The 23,058-nt window shown below is 44.3% G+C and overlaps 1 protein-coding gene across 2 annotated transcripts; it reads right to left on the reverse strand.

Moving 5' to 3' along the window:
• Positions 1–13,479: 13,479 nt before the first annotated feature.
• si:dkey-21e13.3 (uncharacterized protein LOC100150043 homolog) lies at positions 13,480–20,718 on the reverse strand. Of its 2 annotated transcripts, XM_046368583.1 has the most exons (5): positions 19,402–20,715; positions 18,336–18,440; positions 16,872–16,994; positions 16,664–16,789; positions 13,481–16,551 (listed from the first exon to the last, which is right to left on the reverse strand). In XM_046368583.1, exons 1-5 carry the CDS (start codon positions 19,508–19,510, stop codon positions 16,076–16,078), a joined length of 939 nt encoding a protein of 312 aa, XP_046224539.1. In that variant the 5' UTR covers positions 19,511–20,715; the 3' UTR covers positions 13,481–16,075. The 2 variants fall into 2 exon arrangements, with proteins under 2 accessions (XP_046224540.1, XP_046224539.1); XM_046368584.1 differs by lacking the exon at positions 18,336–18,440 and having other exon boundaries at positions 13,480–16,551; positions 19,402–20,718.
• Between the last annotated feature and the right edge of the window lie 2,340 nt (positions 20,719–23,058).

A 23,058-nucleotide genomic window follows, 5' to 3' on the forward strand; every position in this document is an offset into this window, starting at 1 on the left:
TTCCCTCTGCTGGTCTTATTAGGTTCTTTCCCTCTTTCTATCCCTCTCTCTCCCCCTCCCTCTCTCACTCTCTCGCTCTCTCTTCTCTCTATCGTTCCGTTCCTGCTCCCAGCTGTTCCTATTCCCCTAATCAATCATTTAGTCTTCCCACACCTGTTCCCGATCCTTTCCCCTGATTAGAGTCCCTATTTCTTCCTTTGTGTTCCGTTCCTGTCCTGTCGGTTCCTTGTTTAGAATTCACCGTGCTGTGATTGTGTATCGCCCTGTCGTGTCGTGTTTTCCTCAGATGCTGCGTGGTGAGCAGGTGTCTGAGTCTGTCTGGTTCGAGTGCCTTCCCGAGGCAACCTGCTGTTCACCTGCTGTTCAAGATCGAGTCTCCAGTTAGTCCTCGTCATTTCGAGTGAAAGTTGTGTTTTTTTGTTTGTATTCACTTTACTGGATTAAAGACTCTGTTTTCGCCAAGTCGCTTTTGGGTCCTCTTTCACCTGCATGACAGAAGGAACCGACCAAGGAATGGACCCAGCGACTTCAGACGCTCGTTACACTGCCGTCGAGATCCAAGGAGCCATGCTCGGCAGACACGAGCAGGAATTGTCTGCTGCTCGCCATGCCGTGGAGAACCTGGCCGCTCAGGTTTCCGACCTCTCTGGACAGTTCCAGAGTCTACGTCTCGTGCCACCTGTTACTTCCTGGCCTGTCGAGCCTCCAGAACCTAGGGTTAATAACCCACCTTGCTACTCCGGGCAGCCCACTGAGTGCCGCTCCTTTCTCACGCAGTGTGAGATTGTGTTCTCTCCAACCCAACACATACTCTAGAGAGAGAGCTCGGGTTGCTTACGTCATTTCACTCCTTACTGGCCGGGCTCGAGAATGGGGCACAGCTATCTGGGAGGCAAGGGCTGATTGCTCTAACAAGTTCCAGAACTTTAAAGAGGAGATGATTCGGGTTTTTGACCGTTCAGTTTTTGGTAGGGAGGCTTCTAGGGCCCTGGCTTCCTTATGCCAAGGTGAACGGTCCATAACGGATTATTCTATTGAGTTTCGCACTCTTGCTGCCTCTAGTGAGTGGAACGAGCCGGCGCTGCTCGCTCGTTTTCTGGAGGGACTCACGCAGTGGTTAAGGATGAGATTCTCTCCCGGGAGGTTCCTTCAGATGTGGACTTTGATTGCTCTCGCCATCCGCATAGAACGACGGGTAGATCTTCGTCACCGGGCTCGTGGAAGAGAGCTCGCATCAACGGTGTTTCCCTGCTCCGCATCGCAACCATCTCCTCCTCTGGCTCAGAGTCTGAGCCCATGCAGCTGGGAGGGATTCGCATCTCGACTAAGGAGAGGGAACGGAGGATCACCAACCGCCTGTGCCTCTATTGCGGAGTTGCTGGACATTTTGTTAATTCATGTCCAGTAAAAGGCCAGAGCTCATCTGTAAGCGGAGGGCTACAGGTGAGCGCAACTACTCAAGTCTCTCCATCAAAATCCTGTACTACTTTGTCGGTCCATCTACGCTGGACCGGTTCGGGTGCTACATGTAGTGCCTTGATAGACTCTGGGGCTGAGGGTTGTTTCATGGACGAAGCATGGGTTCGGAAACATGATATTCCTTTCAGAGAGTTAGATAAGCCTACGCCCATGTTCGCCTTAGATGGTAGTCATCTTCCCAGTATCAGATTTGAGACACTACCTTTAACCCTCACAGTATCTGGTAACCACAGTGAGACTATTTCTTTTTTGATTTTTCGTTCACCGTTTACACCTGTTGTTTTGGGTCATCCCTGGCTAGTATGTCATAATCCTTCTATTAATTGGTCTAGTAATTCTATCCTATCCTGGAACGTTTCTTGTCATGTGAAATGTTTAATGTCTGCCATCCCTCCCGTTTCTTCTGTCCCTACTTCTCAGGAGGAACCTGGCGATTTGACAGGAGTGCCGGAGGAATATCATGATCTGCGCACGGTCTTCAGTCGGTCCCGAGCCAACTCCCTTCCTCCTCACCGGTCGTATGATTGTAGTATTGATCTCCTTCCGGGGACCACTCCTTCTCGGGGTAGACTATACTCTCTGTCGGCTCCCGAACGTAAGGCTCTCGAGGATTATTTGTCTGTGTCTCTTGACGCCGGTACCATAGTGCCTTCTTCCTCTCCGGCCGGGGCGGGGTTCTTTTTTGTTAAGAAGAAGGACGGTACTCTGCGCCCCTGCGTGGATTATCGAGGGCTGAATGACATAACGGTTAAGAATCGTTATCCGCTTCCCCTTATGTCATCAGCCTTCGAGATTCTGCAGGGAGCCAGGTGCTTTACTAAGTTGGACCTTCGTAACGCTTACCATCTCGTGCGCATCAGAGAGGGGGACGAGTGGAAAACGGCGTTTAACACTCCGTTAGGGCATTTTGAGTACCGGGTTCTGCCGTTTGGTCTCGCCAATGCGCCAGCTGTTTTTCAGGCATTAGTTAATGATGTTCTGAGAGACATGCTGAACATCTTTGTTTTTGTCTATCTTGACGATATCCTGATTTTTTCTCCGTCACTCGAGATTCATGTTCAGCACGTTCGACGTGTCCTACAGCGCCTTTTAGAGAATTGTCTCTACGTAAAGTCTGAGAAGTGCTCTTTTCATGTCTCCTCCGTTACTTTTCTCGGTTCCGTTATTTCCGCTGAAGGCATTCAGATGGATTCCGCTAAGGTCCAAGCTGTCAGTGATTGGCCCGTTCCAAGGTCACGTGTCGAGTTGCAGCGCTTTTTAGGTTTCGCTAATTTCTATCGGCGTTTCATTCGTAATTTCGGTCAAGTTGCTGCCCCTCTCACAGCTCTTACTTCTGTCAAGACGTGTTTTAAGTGGTCCGGTTCCGCCCAGGGAGCTTTTGATCTTCTAAAAGAACGTTTTACGTCCGCTCCTATCCTCGTTACTCCTGACGTCACTAGACAATTCATTGTCGAGGTTGACGCTTCAGAGGTAGGCGTGGGAGCCATTCTATCCCAGCGCTTCCAGTCTGACGATAAGGTTCATCCTTGCGCTTATTTTTCTCATCGCCTGTCGCCATCTGAGCGCAACTATGATGTGGGTAACCGTGAACTGCTCGCCATCCGCTTAGCCCTAGGCGAATGGCGACAGTGGTTGGAGGGGGCGATCGTTCCTTTTGTCGTTTGGACAGACCATAAGAACCTTGAGTACATCCGTTCTGCCAAACGACTTAATGCCCGTCAAGCTCGTTGGGCGTTGTTTTTCGCTCGTTTCGAGTTTGTGATTTCTTACCGTCCGGGTAGCAAGAACACCAAGCCTGATGCCTTATCCCGTCTGTTTAGTTCTTCTGTGGCTTCTACTGATCCCGAGGGGATTCTTCCTTATGGGCGTGTTGTCGGGTTAACAGTCTGGGGAATTGAAAGACAGGTTAAGCAAGCACTCACGCACACTGCGTCGCCGCACGCTTGTCCTAGTAACCTCCTTTTCGTTCCTGTTTCCACTCGTCTGGCTGTTCTTCAGTGGGCTCACTCTGCCAAGTTAGCTGGTCATCCCGGTGTTCGAGGCACTCTTGCGTCTATTCGCCAGCGCTTTTGGTGGCCGACTCAGGAGCGTGACACGCGCCGTTTCGTGGCTGCTTGTTCGGACTGCGCGCAGACTAAGTCGGGTAACTCTCCTCCTGCCGGTCGTCTCAGACCGCTCCCCATTCCTTCTCGACCATGGTCTCACATCGCCCTAGACTTCATTACCGGTCTGCCTTTGTCTGCGGGGAAGACTGTGATTCTTACGGTTGTCGATAGGTTCTCTAAGGCGGCACATTTCATTCCCCTCGCTAAACTTCCTTCCGCTAAGGAGACGGCACAAATCATTATCGAGAATGTATTCAGAATTCATGGCCTCCCGTTAGACGCCGTTTCAGACAGAGGCCCGCAATTCACGTCACAGTTTTGGAGGGAGTTCTGTCGTTTGATTGGTGCGTCCGTCAGTCTCTCTTCCGGGTTTCATCCCCAGTCTAACGGTCAAGCAGAGAGGGCCAATCAGACGATTGGTCGCATACTACGCAGCCTTTCTTTCAGAAACCCTGCGTCTTGGGCAGAACAGCTCCCCTGGGCAGAATACGCTCACAATTCGCTTCCTTCGTCTGCTACCGGGTTATCTCCGTTTCAGAGTAGTCTGGGTTACCAGCCTCCTCTGTTCTCATCCCAGCTTGCCGAGTCTAGCGTTCCCTCCGCTCAAGCGTTTGTCCAACGTTGTGAGCGCACCTGGAGGAGGGTGAGGTCTGCACTTTGCCGTTACAGGGCACAGACTGTGAGAGCCGCCAATAAACGCAGGATTAAGAGTCCAAGGTATTGTTGCGGCCAGAGAGTGTGGCTTTCCACTCGCAACCTTCCTCTTACGACAGCTTCTCGTAAGTTGACTCCGCGGTTCATTGGTCCGTTCCGTGTCTCCCAGGTCGTCAATCCTGTCGCTGTGCGACTGCTTCTTCCGCGACATCTTCGTCGCGTCCATCCTGTCTTCCATGTCTCCTGTGTCAAGCCCTTTCTTCGCACCCCGTTCGTCTTCCCTCCCCCCCCGTCCTTGTCGAGAGCGCACCTATTTACAAGGTACATAAGATCATGGACATGCGTTCTCGGGACGGGGTCACCAATACTTAGTGGATTGGGAGGGTTACGGTCCTGAGGAGAGGAGTTGGGTTCCGTCTCGGGACGTGCTGGACCGTTCACTCATCGATGATTTCCTCCGTTGCCGCCAGGATTCCTCCTCGAGTGCGCCAGGAGGCGCTCGGTGAGTGGGGGGGGTACTGTCATGTTTTGTCATTTATTATCTTGTCTTGTCCCTGTGCTTCCCATTCTATTCGTTTCCCTCTGCTGGTCTTATTAGGTTCTTTCCCTCTTTCTATCCCTCTCTCTCCCCCTCCCTCTCTCACTCTCTCGCTCTCTCTTCTCTCTATCGTTCCGTTCCTGCTCCCAGCTGTTCCTATTCCCCTAATCAATCATTTAGTCTTCCCACACCTGTTCCCGATCCTTTCCCCTGATTAGAGTCCCTATTTCTTCCTTTGTGTTCCGTTCCTGTCCTGTCGGTTCCTTGTTTAGAATTCACCGTGCTGTGATTGTGTATCGCCCTGTCGTGTCGTGTTTTCCTCAGATGCTGCGTGGTGAGCAGGTGTCTGAGTCTGTCTGGTTCGAGTGCCTTCCCGAGGCAACCTGCTGTTCACCTGCTGTTCAAGATCGAGTCTCCAGTTAGTCCTCGTCATTTCGAGTGAAAGTTGTGTTTTTTTGTTTGTATTCACTTTACTGGATTAAAGACTCTGTTTTCGCCAAGTCGCTTTTGGGTCCTCTTTCACCTGCATGACACAAAATGTATTTTAAATGTATTTTTAACTGTTTGGGGAGGTGATAACACCATGCTAGAAGCGGACGTCTGGTTGTAATTGGCAAACTGTTTTAACATTGCAATGACAGGATTCAGTGAAACCCAGCCTTCCTTTCCACTGTGTAGTCTTATCAATAGTATCAGTCTGTCACTGATAGTGAAAGTGGATCCTAATGGCTCAGGGGCGGATTAGCCATCTGGAAATTCTGGAAAATGCCAGATGGGCTGGGCATTTTTGTTGTTGGGTGGTCTGGTCAAAGTTGACACACACACACAAACAATGATATACTAAATAAAACAATGAGAAAGGTGACATGGCCATACTAATCTATAATGAGCCTTTGGCTGATCAGTGGACAACAGCCGGCCCCCCGACCAAGATGGGCCGTAACAGTTTTTCTGAAAGGCTGAGCTGAGGTCACGCAAAGACACATTCAATGTCAAATGCGACATCAGCAAAGAGACCTGCTCCGACTCTCTCATCAGTTAGACAGACAACATCATGAATAGTAAATACATTTTTTTTTAAACAGAAAGGTAGCCTATACAGTGACTGGCAAAGGTATTCACCCCCTCCCCTTGGCATTTTCCCTATTTTATTTTGTTGATTTACAACCTGTAATTTAAATGGATTTTTATTTAGATTTCATGTAATGGACATACACAAAATGGTAAAAAAATAATAATAATAATGTAAAAATGGTGCGTGCATATGTATTCACCCCTTTACTATGAAGCCGCTAAAAACAATCTGTAGCCACCAATTACCTTCAGAAGTCACATAATTAGTTAAATAAACCATGGTGGTGGCAGCATCATGCTGTGAGGGTGTTTTTCATCAGCAAGGACTGGGAAACTAGTCAGAATTTAAGGAATGATGGATGGAGCTAAATACAGGGAAATTCTTGAGGGAAACCTGTTTCAGTCTTCCAGAAATTTGAGACTGGGACGGAGGTTCACCTTCCAGCAGGACAATGACCCTAAGCATACTGCTGAAGCAACACTCGAGTGGTTTAAGGGGAAACATTTAAATGTCTTGGAATGGCCTAGTCAAAGCCCAGACCTCAATCTAATTGAGAATCTGTGGCATATCACTTAAAGATTGCTGTACACCAGCAGAACCCATCCACCTTGAAGGAGCTGGAGCAGTTTTGCATTGAAGAAAGGGCAAAAATCCCAGTGGCTAGATGTGCCAAGCTTATAAAGACATACCCCAAGAGACTTGTAGCTGTAATTGCTGCAAAAGGTGTCTCTACAAAGTATTGAATTTGGAGGGTGAATAGTTATGCCCGCTCAAGATTTCATTTTTTTTCTGGTCTTATTTCTTGTTTGTTTCACAATAAAACTTATTTTGCATCTTCAAAGTGGTAGGCATGTTGTGTAAAGCAAATGATACAACCCCCCAAAAAATATATTTGAATTCCAGGTTGTAAGGCAACAAAATGGGAAAAATGCCAAGGGGGATTAATTCTTTCAAGAGCCACTGTACATGTAGAAAGAGCACATTCTACATTGTGACTTCACTCAAAACGTCCTATTTTTTGGGTGGCTAAAATCAATATTTGGTCAAACAGAAGTGCATTATCCTCATGATTCCTGTAATGAAAGTGTCTGCCCTGCTCCTTTGCCCTTGCTGGGCCCCGCTGATGTGATGAGCAAGCCACTCTCCTCTACCCCCATAGATCTCCTCTACCCCCATAGCTCTCCTCTACCCCCATAGCCCTCCTCTACCCCCATAGCTTTCCTCTACCCCCATAGCTCGAGAGAAAAAAGCAGTCTGATCGTATACATTTCAAAATGTCATTGCGGGAAAACACAGCTTTGGAAGCTTCGCCCGCTTGTCCTTGTCGAAGAGATGAGGGTCTCAGCTTTCTGTAGGTATAATTTGTATTTCTCAATATTCAGCTGAATAGCAACTATTTTATATTTGATATGGCTTTGAGATATGGAGTTGTGCGCGTGAAATGTGGACTGGCCATTGCGAGGGCATAGCCCTAAAGGCCACATGACTACTGGCAGTGGGTATTATATTTAAAGTTAGCAATGGGTTTTGAGTTTCCACTTCCTCAGGTGTTGAACCCCACATGAATTAGCCTATGATATTAGTTTGTGCACATAAAGATGTATGTAATTGATCTCTATTGAAACAAAAACATTCTGGAGTTCTATTTTGACTAGGATGACCAGACGTCCCTGATTAGCCTTCATTAGGGAAAAAACAACTCTGAAGTTGCTTTTAAGCCAGTATTTCAATAATCAAACGCTGTATCCAATGAGATTTGGCATGTAAAAATCAATCCCTGTACCAAACTGGTTTGCTTGTGTGGTGATCAGTAATACAATACAAACCATTGCATGAACCACAATGCCCATGGCCAGAAAGTTCATCCAACAGCATAGGCTACCAAACTTGGGTGATTGTAAAATGACTAGATAGACAATTTTTTCTATCTGATTTTAATTCCCAGAATATGGTCACCTTAATTTGGACAGTAAAATATAGCAACTATTGTCTACACATCAACCCAAAATGCATGACTATCATTGGATTCGGTTGCACATCAAAATATCCTGCTTGGACCTGTAGATGAAACAACTTCTGAATGACTTTATAAGATGTTGAGACAACTCACGATATGGGTCCAGCAAATCATGGGCTGCTGCCACCAACTGTAAAGCTTGTGGCTCCGGTGATGTGGTCTGGTGTGGATAAAATTCTAGGGCCGAATTGTCCCAGTCTTCCCCTGGAGTGGCTACAGGTTATGTGAGCAGGTAACACACCTGCCTTGCACCTGTTATGAAAAATATTCCTATTAATTAGAAAAACAAAAAAAACATTAAGTCCACTATTTAAGGGACTTTCGTTTATAATGTCATTGTTTTATCAAGGCATATCAAGGTAATTCTCTTATAAATCAACTTCTGTTAGGTCAAATCGGTCAGCCGTATTGGAATGAATGGCATTCTATAGTATTTTAATTAAACGTTTAAAGGACAAAATTGAATATATTTAAGTGTTTTTTGTTGTTGTTGTAGTAGTCACTGTAACATTAGTACACTCTAAAAAAAAGTTATGTATTTTGTTATTTTACTGTTTTGCTCATATAATATAATTTAAAAGTTTGCATTAAGGTTTCTATAATATAATAAACATGTCAAAAATGATATGAATAATAAATGTAAATAAATGTAATTCTATAGCTTCCTTTTATAGCACAGCCATCAGTGGAGGCTGGTGGGATGAGTTATAGGAGGACTGTCTCATGGTTAGTGCTAAAATGGAATTAATGGAACAGAGTCAAACGCGTTGTTTTCATATGTTTGATGTGTTTGATACTGTTCCATTAATTCCATTCCAGCCTTTAGAATGAGCCCGTCCTTCTATAACTCCTCCCACCAGCCTCCACTGAAAGCAATCCAAGATGGCGTAGCAGTCGGACGTGTGTTTGTCTTGTCCCGTGTTAATTAGTCTGTAAATAGTCTGTTTTCATTTTTTCGTATATATTTTAAATCTACAAACTAAACATACAGTCGTGGCCAAAAGTTTTGAGAATGACACAAATATTAATTTCCACAAAGTTTGCTGCTTCAGTGTCTTTAGATATTTTTGTCAGATGTTACTATGGAATACTGAAGTATAATTACAAGCATTTCATAAGTGTCAAAGGCTTTTATTGGCAATTACATGAAGTTGATGCAAAGAGTCAATATTTGCAGTGTTGACCCTTCTTTTTCAAGACCTCTGCAATCCGCCCTGACATGCTGTCAATTAACTTCTGGGCCACATCCTGACTGATGGCAGCCCATTCTTGCATAATCAATGCTTGGAGTTTGTCAGAATTTGTGGGTTTTCGTTTGTCCACCCGCCTCTTGAGGATTGACCACAAGTTCTCAATGGGATTAAGGTCTGGGGAGTTTCCTGGCCATGGACCCAAAATATCGATGTTTTGTTCCCCGAGCCACTTAGTTATCAATTTTTCCTTATGGCAAGGAGCTCCATCATGCTGGAAACGGCATTATTCATCTCCAAACTGTTCCTGGATGGTTGGGAGAAGTTGCTCTCAGAGGATGTGCTGGTACCATTCTTTATTCATGGCTGTGTTAGGCAAAATTGTGAGTGAGCCCACTCCCTTGGCTGAGAAGCAACCCCACACATGAATGGTCTCAGGATGCTTTACTGTTGGCATGACACAGGACTGATGGTAGCGCTCACCTTGTCTTCTCCGGACAAGCTTTTTGTCCGGATGCCCCAAACAATCGGAAAGGGGATTCATCAGAGAAAATGTCTTTACCCCAGTACTCAGCAGTCCAATCCCTGTACCTTTTGCAGAATATCAGTCTGTCCCTGATGTTTTTCCTGGAGAGAAGTGGATTCTTTGCTGCCCTTCTTGACACCAGGCCATCCTCCAAAAGTCTTTGCCTCACTGTGCTTGCAGATGCACTCACACCTGCCTGCTGCCATTCCTGAGCAAGCTCTGTACTGGTGGTTCCCTGATCCCACAGCTGAATCAACTTTAGGAGACGTCTTGGCGCTTGCTGGACCTTCTTGGGCGCCCTGAAGCTTTCTTCCCAATAATTGAACCACTCTCCTTGAAGTTCTTGATGATCCGATAAATGGTTGATTTAGGTGCAATCTTACTGGCAGCAATATCCTTGCCTGTGAAGCCCTTTTTGTGCAAAGCAATGATGACGGCACATGTTTTCTTGCAGGTAACCATGGTTGACAGAAGAAGAACAATGATTCCAAACACCGCCCTCCTTTTGAAGCTTCCAGACTGTTATTTGAACTCAATCAGCATGACAGAGTGATCTCCAGTCTTGTCCTTGTCAACACTCACACCTGTGTTAACGAGAGAATCACTGAAATGTCAGCTGGCCCTTTTGTGGCAGTGGAAATGTTTTTGGCAGATTCAGGTCATTTGCATGGCAAAGAGGGACTTCACAACATTCTGGAGTATATGCAAATTGCCATCATACAAACTGAGGCAGCAGACTTTGTGAAAATGTATATTTGTGTCATTCTCAAAACTTTTGGCCACGACTGTACTTTCCTGCAACCCGCCTCACCCAATGTGGTACGGATCTGCAATTGTTTTATACCTTATAACTGGAACCTTCATCATTAGCTAGCCAGCAAACTAGCTACTAGCTAGTTGTCATTGTTTGCCACTGCTAGCGGTCTTCACCTTCAGCTCAAACGCTAGCCAGCTTTGGCTCGGACGTTTACCTGCCAGTCTGCACAGCGCGAAATCAACCCTGAGCATAACGTACTGCTTTTCTCCACCGCATCACCGGATTCCAGCCGCAAGCTCTGGACCATTACACCGGATCGTCGCAGCTAGCTAGCTGAAACCGAGTGACTACTGTTGGCTAACGCCTCTGTCCCGAAGAAAGCACCAGTTATCCTTGAGCTAGCCTCGAGCTAGGCCCATCTCCCGACCAGCCGACCGAGTATACCAGCTAATTATTGGGCTACAATGCCAATTAGCCTGGACCCTTTATTGACGACACGGAGCGCCGCCGATCCACCACGACTGGTCTGCCGACGTAATCATCCGATGTGGTTTCAACAGGCTTTTCCGTTGCCATGTCCCCGAAGACCCATCTGCTAGCCCCGGCCAGCTAGCTTTCTGATTGCCATGTTTCCCACTCACCTAGTGTAGTAGTGACTACCGAATGGCTCCGACTCACCTATCGTTGCTCATCGGACCCTAAGATCACTCGGCTACACAGCTGATGCCTGCTGATCTGTTCATGAACACTGTACCTCATTTTGTTTATCGGTCGGCCCCAGCCTCGAACTCAGGTCCTGTATGTACCTAACTGACCCTCTCTGCCCATTCATCGCCATTTACCCGTTGTTGTCTTATCTCTCCCGACAAACATCCATGATTGCTTTATGCCTAACTCTAATGTCTATATGTATTGTCTACTGCTCAACATGCCTAAGATAGCTCTTTTGTCCCACCCCCCACGAATGTGGAGACCTCACCTGGCTTAACTGGTGCCTCCAGAAACGCAACCTCTCCCATCGTCACTCAATGCCTAGGTTTAACTCCACTGGACTCACTTCCTACCATACCCTTGTCTGTATATTATGCCCTGAATCTATTCTACCACACCCAGAAATCTGCTTCTTTTATTCTCTGTTCCCAATGCACTAGACGACCAGTTCTTATAGCCTTTAGCCATACCCTTATCCTACTCCTCTGTTCCTCTGGTAATGTAGAGGTTATCCCAAGCCCTGTAGCCCCCAGTTCTACACCTATTCCCTAAGCGCTCTCATTTGTTGACTTCTGTAACCGTAAAAGCCTTGGTTTCATGTATGTTAACATCAGAAGCCTCCTCCCTAAGTTTATTTTATTCACTGCTTTAGCACAGTCCGCCAACCCTGATGTCCTAGCCTTGTCTGAATCCTGGCTTAGGAAGGCCAACAAAAATTCTGAAATCTCCATCCCTAGCTACAACAATTTCCATCAAGATAGAACTACCAAAGGGGGCGGAGTTGCAATCTACTGCAGAGATAGCCTGCAGAGTTCTGTCTTACTATCCAGGTCTGTACCCAAACAGTTTGAGCTTCTACTTTTAAAAATCCACCTTTCCAGAAATAAGTCTGTCACTATTTCCACTTGTTATTGACCCCCCTCAGCCCCCAGCTGTGCCCTGGACACTATATGTGAATTGATTGCCCCCCATCTATCTTCAGAGTTTGTACTGTTAGGTGACCTAAACTGGGATATGCTTAACACCCCAGCCGTCCTACAATCTAAGCTAGATGCCCTCAATCTCACACAAATGATCAAGGACTCTACCAGGTACAACCCTACATCTGTAAACATGGGCACCCTCATAGATATCATCCTGACCAACTTGCCCTCCTAATACACCTCTGCTGTCTTCAACCAGGAGCTCAGCGATCACTACCTCATTGCCTGCGTCCGTAATGGGTCCGTGACCACCCCTCATCACTGTTAAATGCTCCCTAAAACACTTCAGCGAGCAGGCCTTTCTAATCAACCTGGTCCGGGTATCCTGGAAGGATATTGACCTCATCCCGTCAGTAGAGGAAAGTGCTTTCCTCACCATCTCTTCAACCGATCACTGCCCGCACGGCTAGCATCACTACTCTGGACGGTTCTGGCTGAGAATATGTGGAAACTACAATTACCTAGGTGTCTGGTTAGACTGTAAACTCTCCTTCCATACTCACATTAAGTATCTCCAATCTCCTATTTCGCGACAAAGCCTCCTTCACTCATGCTGCCAAACATGCCCTCGTAAAACTGACCATCCTACCGATCCTCGACTTCGGTGATGTCATTAACAAAATAGCCTCCAACACTCTACTCAGCAAATTGGATGTAGTCTATCACAGTGCCGTCCTTTTTGTCACTAAAGCCCCATATACTACCCACCACTGAGACCTGTATTTATGTTACATTTATTTAACTAGGCAAGTCAGGTAAGAACAAATTCTTATTTTCAATGACAGCCTAGGAATAGTGGGTTAACTGCCTTGTTGAGGGGCAGAACAATAGATTTTTACCTTGTCAGCTCAGGGATTTGATCTTGCAACCTTTTGGTTTTTTGTCTAACACTCTAACCACTAGGCTACCTGCCGCCCCAAAAGCTCTTGTTGGCTGGCCCTCACTACATATCTGTCGCCAAACCCACTGGCTCCAGTTCATCTATAAGCCTTGCTCTTTTTCACCCCAGTATCTCTACTTTTATATCATCATCTGCACATTTTTTATTTATTTTTATTTTACCAGGCAAGTCAGTTAAGAACAAATTCTTATTTTCAATGACAGCCTAGGAACAGTGGGTTAACTGCCTGTTCAGGGGCAGAACGACAGATTTTGTACCTTGTCAGCTCAGGGATTTGAACCTTTCAGTTACTAGTCCAATGCTCTAACCACTAGGCTACCCTGCCGCATCTATCACTCCAGTGTACATTTGTCTACCCCATGTGTAACTTGTGTTGTTTTTGTCGCACTGCTCTGCTTTATCTTGGTCAGGTCGCAGTTGTAAATGAGAAATTGTTCTCAACTGGCCTACCTGGTTAAATAAAGGTGAAATAAAAAGAAAAAGAAATAAAATGTTATCATCATTATTTAATTTAAAAACTAAACAATTGTCAGTTTTATAAATACATTTTACAATTATTTGTGGGAAACTAAAAGTGAAATACGACTCAGACTCATCCAAAATCTAGCGGTATGGTAGCTCAATGTAGGGTAGTTTCATGGCAAGAAATTTGTAAGTCGCTCTGGATAAGAGCGTCTGCTAAATGACTTAAATGTAAATGTAAATGTAAGAAACGGTAGTTAAAAAAACACATCTCATTCAAAATCCTCTAATCTAACAGCAGAGCACATTCGACACACCCAGATAAAACAATGAGACTGAAATGTCACCGGATGTATAAATGTGTAACATCCGTTTGGCAAATTTACTAATCGACGAAAAATGTGATCTCAATACAGTTTTCTGTTCCCAAAACTAAAATATGCTACGAACAGAGTGAACTAAGTTTTGTAGACTTTACCCTTTGTTTAGGAGTGCAAAGGCGAATTGAGTTATTGAAAACGCGCACTTCACAGTTGGCGTTTCCCAACGGAAATATGCAAATATCACAGGTACAAAAGCCGTATAGCGCTGCAAAGGTGACCCTATACTAGTCTCATCATTCTACGACAAACACACATCTATTTATATCTAATTGAATTCAAACAAAACTTGTCTGCCAATTTAAAGATTTGAAACCACTGTGTTCATCACGAGGGATAAACATTATGTTAGATGACAGCTGAGGTATGTTCACAGGGAGGGCCGTCTCTAGTTACCACAGCCACAAAGTCGAAATCCCCGCCTATCTACAATTTCTCTTCTTAAAAGGTAAAAGGTGACTTTAAACCGTAACTACACCCCTAACCTTAAATTATGACAAAAAAAGCACATTTTTGTCTTCATTAATATTTTTACGATATAGCCAATTCTGGCTTTGTGGCTGTACTATCTAGTGGAAACCCCAAGGGGAGAGACAACGAATTTGATTATTGCACCAGGAAATGAGTTAGATGTTCCCTGACCATTAAATATAAACATTCTTACAGTAATAATTCAGCTGAAATCTTACAGCATGTTAGTTGTAAAATTGTGAGAATATGTAGATTATCTAAAAACCTGTTAAGCCCTATTTTGTCATTTTTAAATAAGTTTGTTCATAGCATATGAAATGTGAAAATTAAATCTACAACTTACTATTGTTCATACTATTTACTGTTGAGTGTCACAGTATGAGTCATAAAACCCGGAAATTGTTCCAATTGTTCCATCTGGGATGTTATAACTACTTCAAATGTCTCGGTTTCGTGTAGGAATACTCTGGCATAACGTTTCGATAACCACGCAAATCTCTCTGACAAGGTAACGTTCATCAATAATTAGCATTGCGAATTTTTTAGAGTAAATTGAGACGAATTTATTGATAAAACTCACCTTGTCCGAGAGAGAATTACACGGCTATTAAAACGTCATGCCAAGGAACACCTACACCAAACACACAATTAATTATACTTTATTTATTCACAATGTGAAAAATGAATGGCGGAAAAACCATTGGAACAATTTCCGTGTTTTTAAATGCATAAAATCAAAAGTAATGAATACCTGATAAAAAAATTAAAAGCACAATCTGAGCTTTCTAACAGTATAAGGCATTACTAGGTACTGTTCATGGCCTTCATGAACATGTGTTTTATATGGCCATCCACTTAATGTTAACTGTCAACAGGTTAAAATTATGCAGAATGAGGATGAAATACTGGTGGAGTAGTAAAATTGGCTAACAAATGGTCAAAAACATGGTTTTATATGGCACAGCAGAAATTACAAGTGTCACCGGTTCTTGCATATTACATTTTTTATGAGAAAACTACTGTTCTGACATTTTAAACATTGTCTATGATACAAAACCCAGAGATAGAGAGAAAGAGCTACACAGTAAGAAGTTCAGTCTAAGATTGTATTGTGTATAACGAATGTTGTGAACAAACCTATCGGCCGCTATACGGACCTAGTAGTGTGTGTGTGTGTGTGTGTGTGGGTAAATCAATTTGAATTTAATCACTTTTTGACAGCATCACTTTTGATTAAGCAACAAAAAGGGACATTTTGGACCTGAATGCCAAAACCTTCAAAAGATAAAGGTTCTCAAAGTTGACCATTTGCATACCCCACCATACCATGACACATGTCTTCATCACTGACTGAAAAAGGTAAACAGTTGAGTTTGATATCATTTAAAAGCGTACAAAGCAGGGTTGTCAAACTATTTTAGAATTTCTTAAAAACAAAATAAAGAAATAGATTTGAACCTTTAACGTCAATTTTAAAAAGAAATTGAACTCCGATTTATTTCTAATTGGGTAAGGTACATCCAGATCCCCAACACCCACAGTCATCTCGGTTTCTGTCTGCAGTCCTGATGTATCTGTAGTGACTTTCAGAGTCAACCTGTTTGTAGTCCATAAAATGCCATGTTTGTAGTCCGTTCCTCTCTAAGGTGTGAATGAGTTCTCCTGTTTGTCATTGATAGAATACCATATTCATAGTCAATTAAAAATGTTTTTATTTCATAATATGGTGCGTTGTTTGTAAACCATAATATGCTACCATGTTTGTAGTCCATAATATGCTGCCATGTTTGTAGTCCATAATATGCTGCCATGTTTGTAGTCCATCCTCAAAGGAAGATGTGGAAGATCAGTGACTTGAGGCTCCTACTGTTGGGAATGTTCTGAACGGAGTACTTGATGGCTTTGTAGAACCTAGGACACGTTCCCAGGTGAGAGAGTGGTGAACGTCGCACTGTCCGGCGGTTGTTATGCATTGTCCAGAACCCGATGGAGTAACGGGATAACACCTCGATGCTGACGGTGTGTTGCCCGGGCGACCACTGGGTCAGTCTGACGACTGTAACCATGGAGCCAAAGCCGCAGGAGTGACAAGTCACGCCACGAAACACAGACTCCTCGGGACATAGTGACAAGCCTCTCTCCCACGATATACCTCCATCCTCCCCTCCCTCTCCCATGTCACCTAGGTTACACAGGGCCACAAGACACACACCCTCCAGAGCCTTGTTGCTTTTAAAACCCAGCAGGATTCCAACCAGCCTAGGGACCGCCCCCAAACGCAACAACTGCTCCTGTTGACACCCTGAGAGAGAGAGAAATATGTGTAAGAAAGGTTAGGTTAAGGGCTTAGACTTGAAGCATTAGATATAAGGCTGTGGTCGAGGGTTAGGGGTCAGAGGTTAGCGATGACTCACGGCTCTCGTAGCAGATACGAGCGATAGCGCGGCCAGCGTGTATCAGCAGCTCCTGATCCCTGGAGACCAGCACAGACAACAGAGCAGATGACACCCCTGCCTCCCCACACCTCTCCCTGATCACCGCTGATGGAGAAAGAAGCAGTGAATGACAACCATGAGAGGCAGAGAGAGAGAGAGAGGCAGAGAGAGAGAGAGAGAGACTTACTTTCTCTGGCCAGTTCTGACACCAGTTTAGCAGTCATTAAAGTAAGCGGTCCTCTCCTCCTAAGGGCTTGAGCCAGAGTAGGTAATACACCACTCACTGCCACCTGTTCCGCAGCCCCACGCTCTACACACCACACACACAAAGAGAGATTAAATACACAGCATCATATTAACAAGCGCAATATACACTCTTTACTGTATTCTCCCTCCATTTACCTACAAGCCATCCAGGCATGCATGTGAATACTGTGTGTGCGTGACTGTGTGAGTGTAACCGATGTGAAATGGCTAGCTAGTTAGCGGGGTTCGCGCTAATAGCGTTTCAATCGGTGACGTCACTCGCTCTGAGACCTTGAAGTAGTTGTTCCCCTTGCTCTGCAAGGGTCGATGCTTTCGTGGAGCGATGTGTAAGGATGCTTCGAGGGTGGCTGTTGTCGATGTGTGCAGAGGGTCCCTGGTTCGAGCCCAGGTAGAGGAGAGGGACAGAAGCTAAACTGTTTCATGAATAATGTGTGTGCCATGTAAAGCAAAAAAAAGAAACATCCCCTTTTTAGGACCGTCTTTCAAAGATAATTTGTAAAAATCCAAATAACTTCACAGATCTTCATTGTAAAGGGTTTAAACACTGTTTCCCATGCTTGTTCAATGAACCATAAACAATTAATGAACATGCACTTCTGGAACGGTCAGGAGATGCACTGCTGTACTTAATGCAGCTGGTGGCCACACCAGATACGGACTGTTACTTTTGACCCCACCTTTGTTCAGGGACACAATATCCAATTTCTGTTAAGTTCATACAAATATTTACACATGTTAAGTTTGCTGAAAAAAATCTGCAGTTGACAGTGAGAGGACCTTTCTTTTTTTCGCTGAGTTTATGTACATTGTCTATGGTTTGTTTACGTGTGTGTGAGTTTAATCCAGGCAGGTTAATCAACCCTGTGACCTTTTCGCCTCTCCCTCCCATTTCTCCCTCCCTCCCTCCCTCCCTCCCCTCTCTCTCCCTCAGACACAAACGGCTTAGCGACTGTTTGTCCAATTGGTCACGCATCCAACTCTCCCGCTCTCAACCCCTTCCTTCGTTCTCTCTCTTGATCCTCACTTGTTACCACAAATGTATCTTCTTAAAATGTGATTTTAAACCTAACCTTAACCCTAAACTGAAAAACACACTGCTAACCCTAACCTAAAATAAGACCAAAAAGCTAATTTTGGTGTTCATGAAATTCTACGATATTTGGACTTTGTGGCTGTGGTAACTAATGGAACCCCCCCCCCCTGGCTGTGGGCTGGGAGACCTGGGGTCAACAATAGCTTGGCTACTGTACATAATATACTTTTTGAGAATAGACAAAATCGAAGTTCTCCCTTGAAGGAAAGGCCATCTTTTTGTGTAATTTTTAGTTTCGTTGGCTGGTAGTGTCCTCTTTGCTGTGGTCAGAGATGTGTGTGTGTGACTCACGTTTTTCCTGTATGACAGTAAGTACTGTTTCCAGGTGAGGTCGGAGTTCATCCTCGATGAGATCAGTACTGACCACAATGGCATCTAATGCATTAGTGAGAGGGTCTGAGAGGATGAGAGAGAGAGATGATTGAATATGAATACTTCCTATACCAGTTCGCTTGTTACGATCTCCCTATAACCATAGTACAGCATTGGTTAATACGTTTGGGCTGGGAGACCTGGGGTCAAGACCCTTCAATATGAACCCTGGTACAGTGAAATTATGGTGAGCTCTGGCATCGTTTTCATCCCACTTCAAGTACCGATTTGAAATTAATAACATTGTTCCACATATACATGACAGCGCTATAGACACCACAAGCAGAGATGAGTCGCCTCGTGATGAGGTACCCCTGTCCGCGAACCAAGTCAGTTTCACCTTCAGCCCATGAGGGAATTACCTCTTGGTTTAACGGTCAAGACGTTGGTTTCTCCCATTGGGGACACGGGATCAGATCCCAGCCTGTGACACATACAACACGTACCCTGCCGAGTAGTGTAAACCTAAGTGACCATGTCAGTGTATACTTAAGATATAAGGCACGAGGGTTGTGGCATAAGGCATAAGGCATAAGGTCACGGCTACGGGTCACTTCGCTTTTCGTTGTGCAACAGCTCTTAGCCGTGGTATATCGGCAAAATACCACAAACCCCCGAGGTGTCACTGGTTACCAACCTAATTTAGCGGTAAAACAAATAAACGTTTAGTCATTCCCGTGCAATATACCACGCCTGTCAGCAGGGCTCGAACCACCCAGTTTATAATGTACTGATATAGAAGTGTAAGGTACATAGCAACAGCAGCTGTGTCAGGTCGTATAGTAATCCCCTCTCCTGTGGCGCGCTGTACACACTGGTGCCATGCTAGTGTTCATATCAAATGAAGCAATATCCGTGGTGTAATGCTCAGTGCTCAATAGTATGTTTAGGTAGGTGTGTGGCTCAGTCCAACACAGCGTAGTGTCTATCTTCACACACCAAACTTAAAAATAAAATAAAAAACGCAATTCTACTCAACACTCACCTTTGGGTACCACCGGCAGTAGTCGACCGGAGTCACTGGTCGGTCGCAGTCTATCCATGTGTGTGTTGTGGGTGTGTATGCGTGCATATGCGTCAGTATAGACTCCCATCCGGACTTTTTGTTGCAGTTGTTTCTCAAATCGTCTGTCAGCCAGACAATGTTCTCTACACACCTCGGCACTCCCCCTCTCCCCCCTTTTCTTATCCGTATCTCTTCGCCAGCTTTCTGGAACATCTGTCTGTTGCTGTTTCAGACAGTCTTCTCCTTTCTTTCTACCTCGTCTCTCTTCCCTCCTCTATGGTACGCTCAGCAAGCCCCGAATCCATTTATTTCCTTCTTGCGTTTTATGTTACATATTCCGTACTCCCGGTCTTTCGGGCGTTTTTCTTTCTCTCCCTCCCTCCTCCTCTACACTAATACAGAGTAAATCCTAATTCCCTGCAAAGCTGCTCTCCCTCCCTTTCACCCGCTGTGTTGGCAGACAATTCATCACCACAGTAAAAATATCCATATAACCTAGCGGTCATACAGTGACATGGTTCCAATCGTTTTCTACCCTTCATTCTTCTATGGGATTTTAGAAACACTTAAAATTCCTTTTATCAAGGTGACTATTATCAATATATTTGCCTGTATTTCATCAAATGAAATGCTGATTAGCTGTTAATGTGGCTATCATAAAGAACTACGAATGCCATGATGATTTGGACGAGGCTGCCAAATCTCGGCAAAATTAAGAATCTCTGGATTAACTATCTAAAGTTAGCTAAATGTTGTAATCAATAAATTGGCAACATTTCTTTAAATTAACAATTATGAACTGTCTTGGGCAAGTTCTGAATTGACATAATACCTGTTAGCAAAGGTGTCAGCACAGGTGTCAGCGAGAGATGACATGAAGGACCTTGCAGGGATTTATAGTCTTGCATGTCTACTTTGATGTTAATTAGCACTTTCAAATCAGAGATGAATATATTGATAAAAGTCAACCTTGTCCAAAAGAGATTTGCATGGTTATCAAAACGAGAGTAAGCCTACATGAAACACAGCCCTTATTCTAGGCGTTTCTAAAATCCCCTTTGGGAAAAAAAACGAATGGTGGAAAAAGGATTGGAACCATTTCCCTGTTTGACCGCCAGTTTGATGGGGCTTTATAGGCCCTTGGCTTGTTGGTTGACTTCACCGATTTACATTCAGCTGAATGAGCAAGGTGTTTTGCTAATCCTTGTACGTGAGGATTTTTTCTTACTGGGTAGTTCTTTAGAATGCAGGATGATTTGTAGATCAGTGGTTCTGCACAGCACCTTGCTCAAACCATTTAAAATGTCCTTATTGTTTTGTGTTTTGAAAAAAAGGTTAAGGCTAATAATGCTCTGATCATTGTCTGATCGCTCCCAACCAATAAGAATCCCCACCCAGTTTACGTTAAAATGGTGGAAACACTCTACGGGCGAATAACTCCCCCCTACTGCAAGCAGTGAGGACAGCAGGAAAGAGTGATCTATGATCCTGCCTGTCCAGATGGGAGGAAGGTTCATCTCAGGGGTTAAATACTTTTCACATTTCTGCAGCATCTGTTTATCTAACGTGAGGTTTAGCCTCTATAGTCCAATGAGTGTGTGTTTGATACAGCTAGAGGCTGACTGTTAGTTTTATGGTTACTATCTGGTTGTCTTTAGTTTATAGATATTAAATATTCCACATTTTCTTTAGATGTACATGTTTTTTTTTCCCGTTGAGGTGAACAAGCAATTAACCCTCCCAATTTGACTTTTGCTGTTCTAAAATGGATGTACAGCCTTTGAACAGCTATGATTGAAGCTTAGGCTCGCAGGCAGTTTTTGGCCTAGCATGCTGTTGGATTTGTTGATTGTAAGTGTGTAATAAGCCCAACCTTTCTAACCACCAAGAGGATAATCTAGCTAATTAGACAGGCATGTCAGTCTGTTAGCGCTTCATCAAACGCAGAACCAGATTGTCTTAGTTTCAATCTCAAACCTGTTGTTACGCACAATAACCTGTTGATGGTTGGAATTAAAACACACGCTAAATCGGACATAGGAAAGTCTGAAACTTGGTTGAACGCGGCACGTGTATAACTACAATCAAGTGGGACATTACTGAGTTTCCTAGTTCGGACTAGCACGCGAACGAGGCAAGTCAGAGACATGTTCAAGTCTTGTGTGGGAGCAACGTTTTTATTTATAATTGTAAACAAAACAGAAGTAACCAAGAGCTAAAAAGTGTAAAGACATGTCTATGTGAAACGAAACATTTACCAAACCACATCCATTTACAGAGTAGAAAGTCTGCACTAGGCTCTACACATATTCTGCCTCAATGGCAAGGTTCATGCTAAAATGGGTTATATCTATCTAGTCCGCCATCTCTCTCTACGTGTGAGGCAGAGCTGCTCGCTTCCTAAAATCTCTCTGAATTTACTATAACACCCAACCGCCAGTGAGTGAGATAGAGAAATTAACTAGAGACATCAACGAGCTTCAGCAACTCTATAGAAAAGGATTCTCAAACCCCACTGCATGTGCAGGATTTTGGTCCATCCCTGCTCTAACACCCCTGATTCTACTAATTGTCTGTTCAAAAAGACCTTGATTATCTGAATCAAGTGTTAGCAGTAGCTCTTCAGGACCAGAGTAGGAGAACCCTGATCTTGGCATGGCTCTCTCAACACAAAGGAATCACCATGCTTTAGAAAATTACAACTTTAATATATAAAGTTGTCCCAATAGTCCATATTATAGTCCATATTACAGTAATTTACAATTTAGTCAATGTGTTCCAAGGCACTTAAACTCTTTTGCCTCTTATATCCTTCTTCCATTTCTCTTGCCTCACATCACTGAGTGCTCAGTCCACTTCCAAAATCAACACTTGGCCCCTATACCCCCTAGGTATAATAATGGAATCGGAGGGGATGGCTGCCGTTTTACGGGCTCCTAACCAATTGTGCTATTTTGTGGGGGTTTTTCACATTGTAACTTATTTTGTACATAACGTTGCTGCTACCATCTCTTGTGACCGAAAAGAGCTTCTGGAAATCAGAAAAGCAATTACTCACCTCGAACTGGACAAAGATATTTTCTTTAATGAGTCCGAAGTGAAGGATATACTGCTTCTCCGAGACCAGGCCCAAATCCCTGTCATTCGCGTGAAGAAAAGACGGAAATATAGGGGGCGGAGATCGGTTCTATTGGCCAACGTTCAATCACTGAAAAATATACTGGTTTATCTCCGTTCGAGACTGTCCTACCAACGGGACATTAAAAACGAAATATCTTATGTTTCACTGAGTCGTTGCTGAACGACGACACGGATAATATACATTTGGCTGAGTTTTCTGTGCATTAGCAGGACAGAACAGCTAAGTCTGGTAAGACGAGGGGTGGGGGTGTCTATTTGTCAATAACAGCTGGTGTGTGATGCCTAATATTAAGGAAGTCCGGGGTATTGCTTGCCTGAGGTAGAGCACCTCATGAGAAGCTGTAGACCATACGATTTACCAAGAGAGTTGATCTATATTTTTTGTAGCAGTCTATTTACCACCATAAACCGATGCTGGCACTAAGACTGCACTCACCAAGCTGTATAAGGTCTAAGCAAACAAGAAAATGCTCATCCAGAAGAGGCGTTCCTAAT

This window comes from Oncorhynchus gorbuscha, linkage group LG11 (genome assembly GCF_021184085.1).
Source record: "Oncorhynchus gorbuscha isolate QuinsamMale2020 ecotype Even-year linkage group LG11, OgorEven_v1.0, whole genome shotgun sequence".
In the NCBI taxonomy this organism is placed as follows: Eukaryota; Metazoa; Chordata; class Actinopteri; order Salmoniformes; family Salmonidae; genus Oncorhynchus; species Oncorhynchus gorbuscha.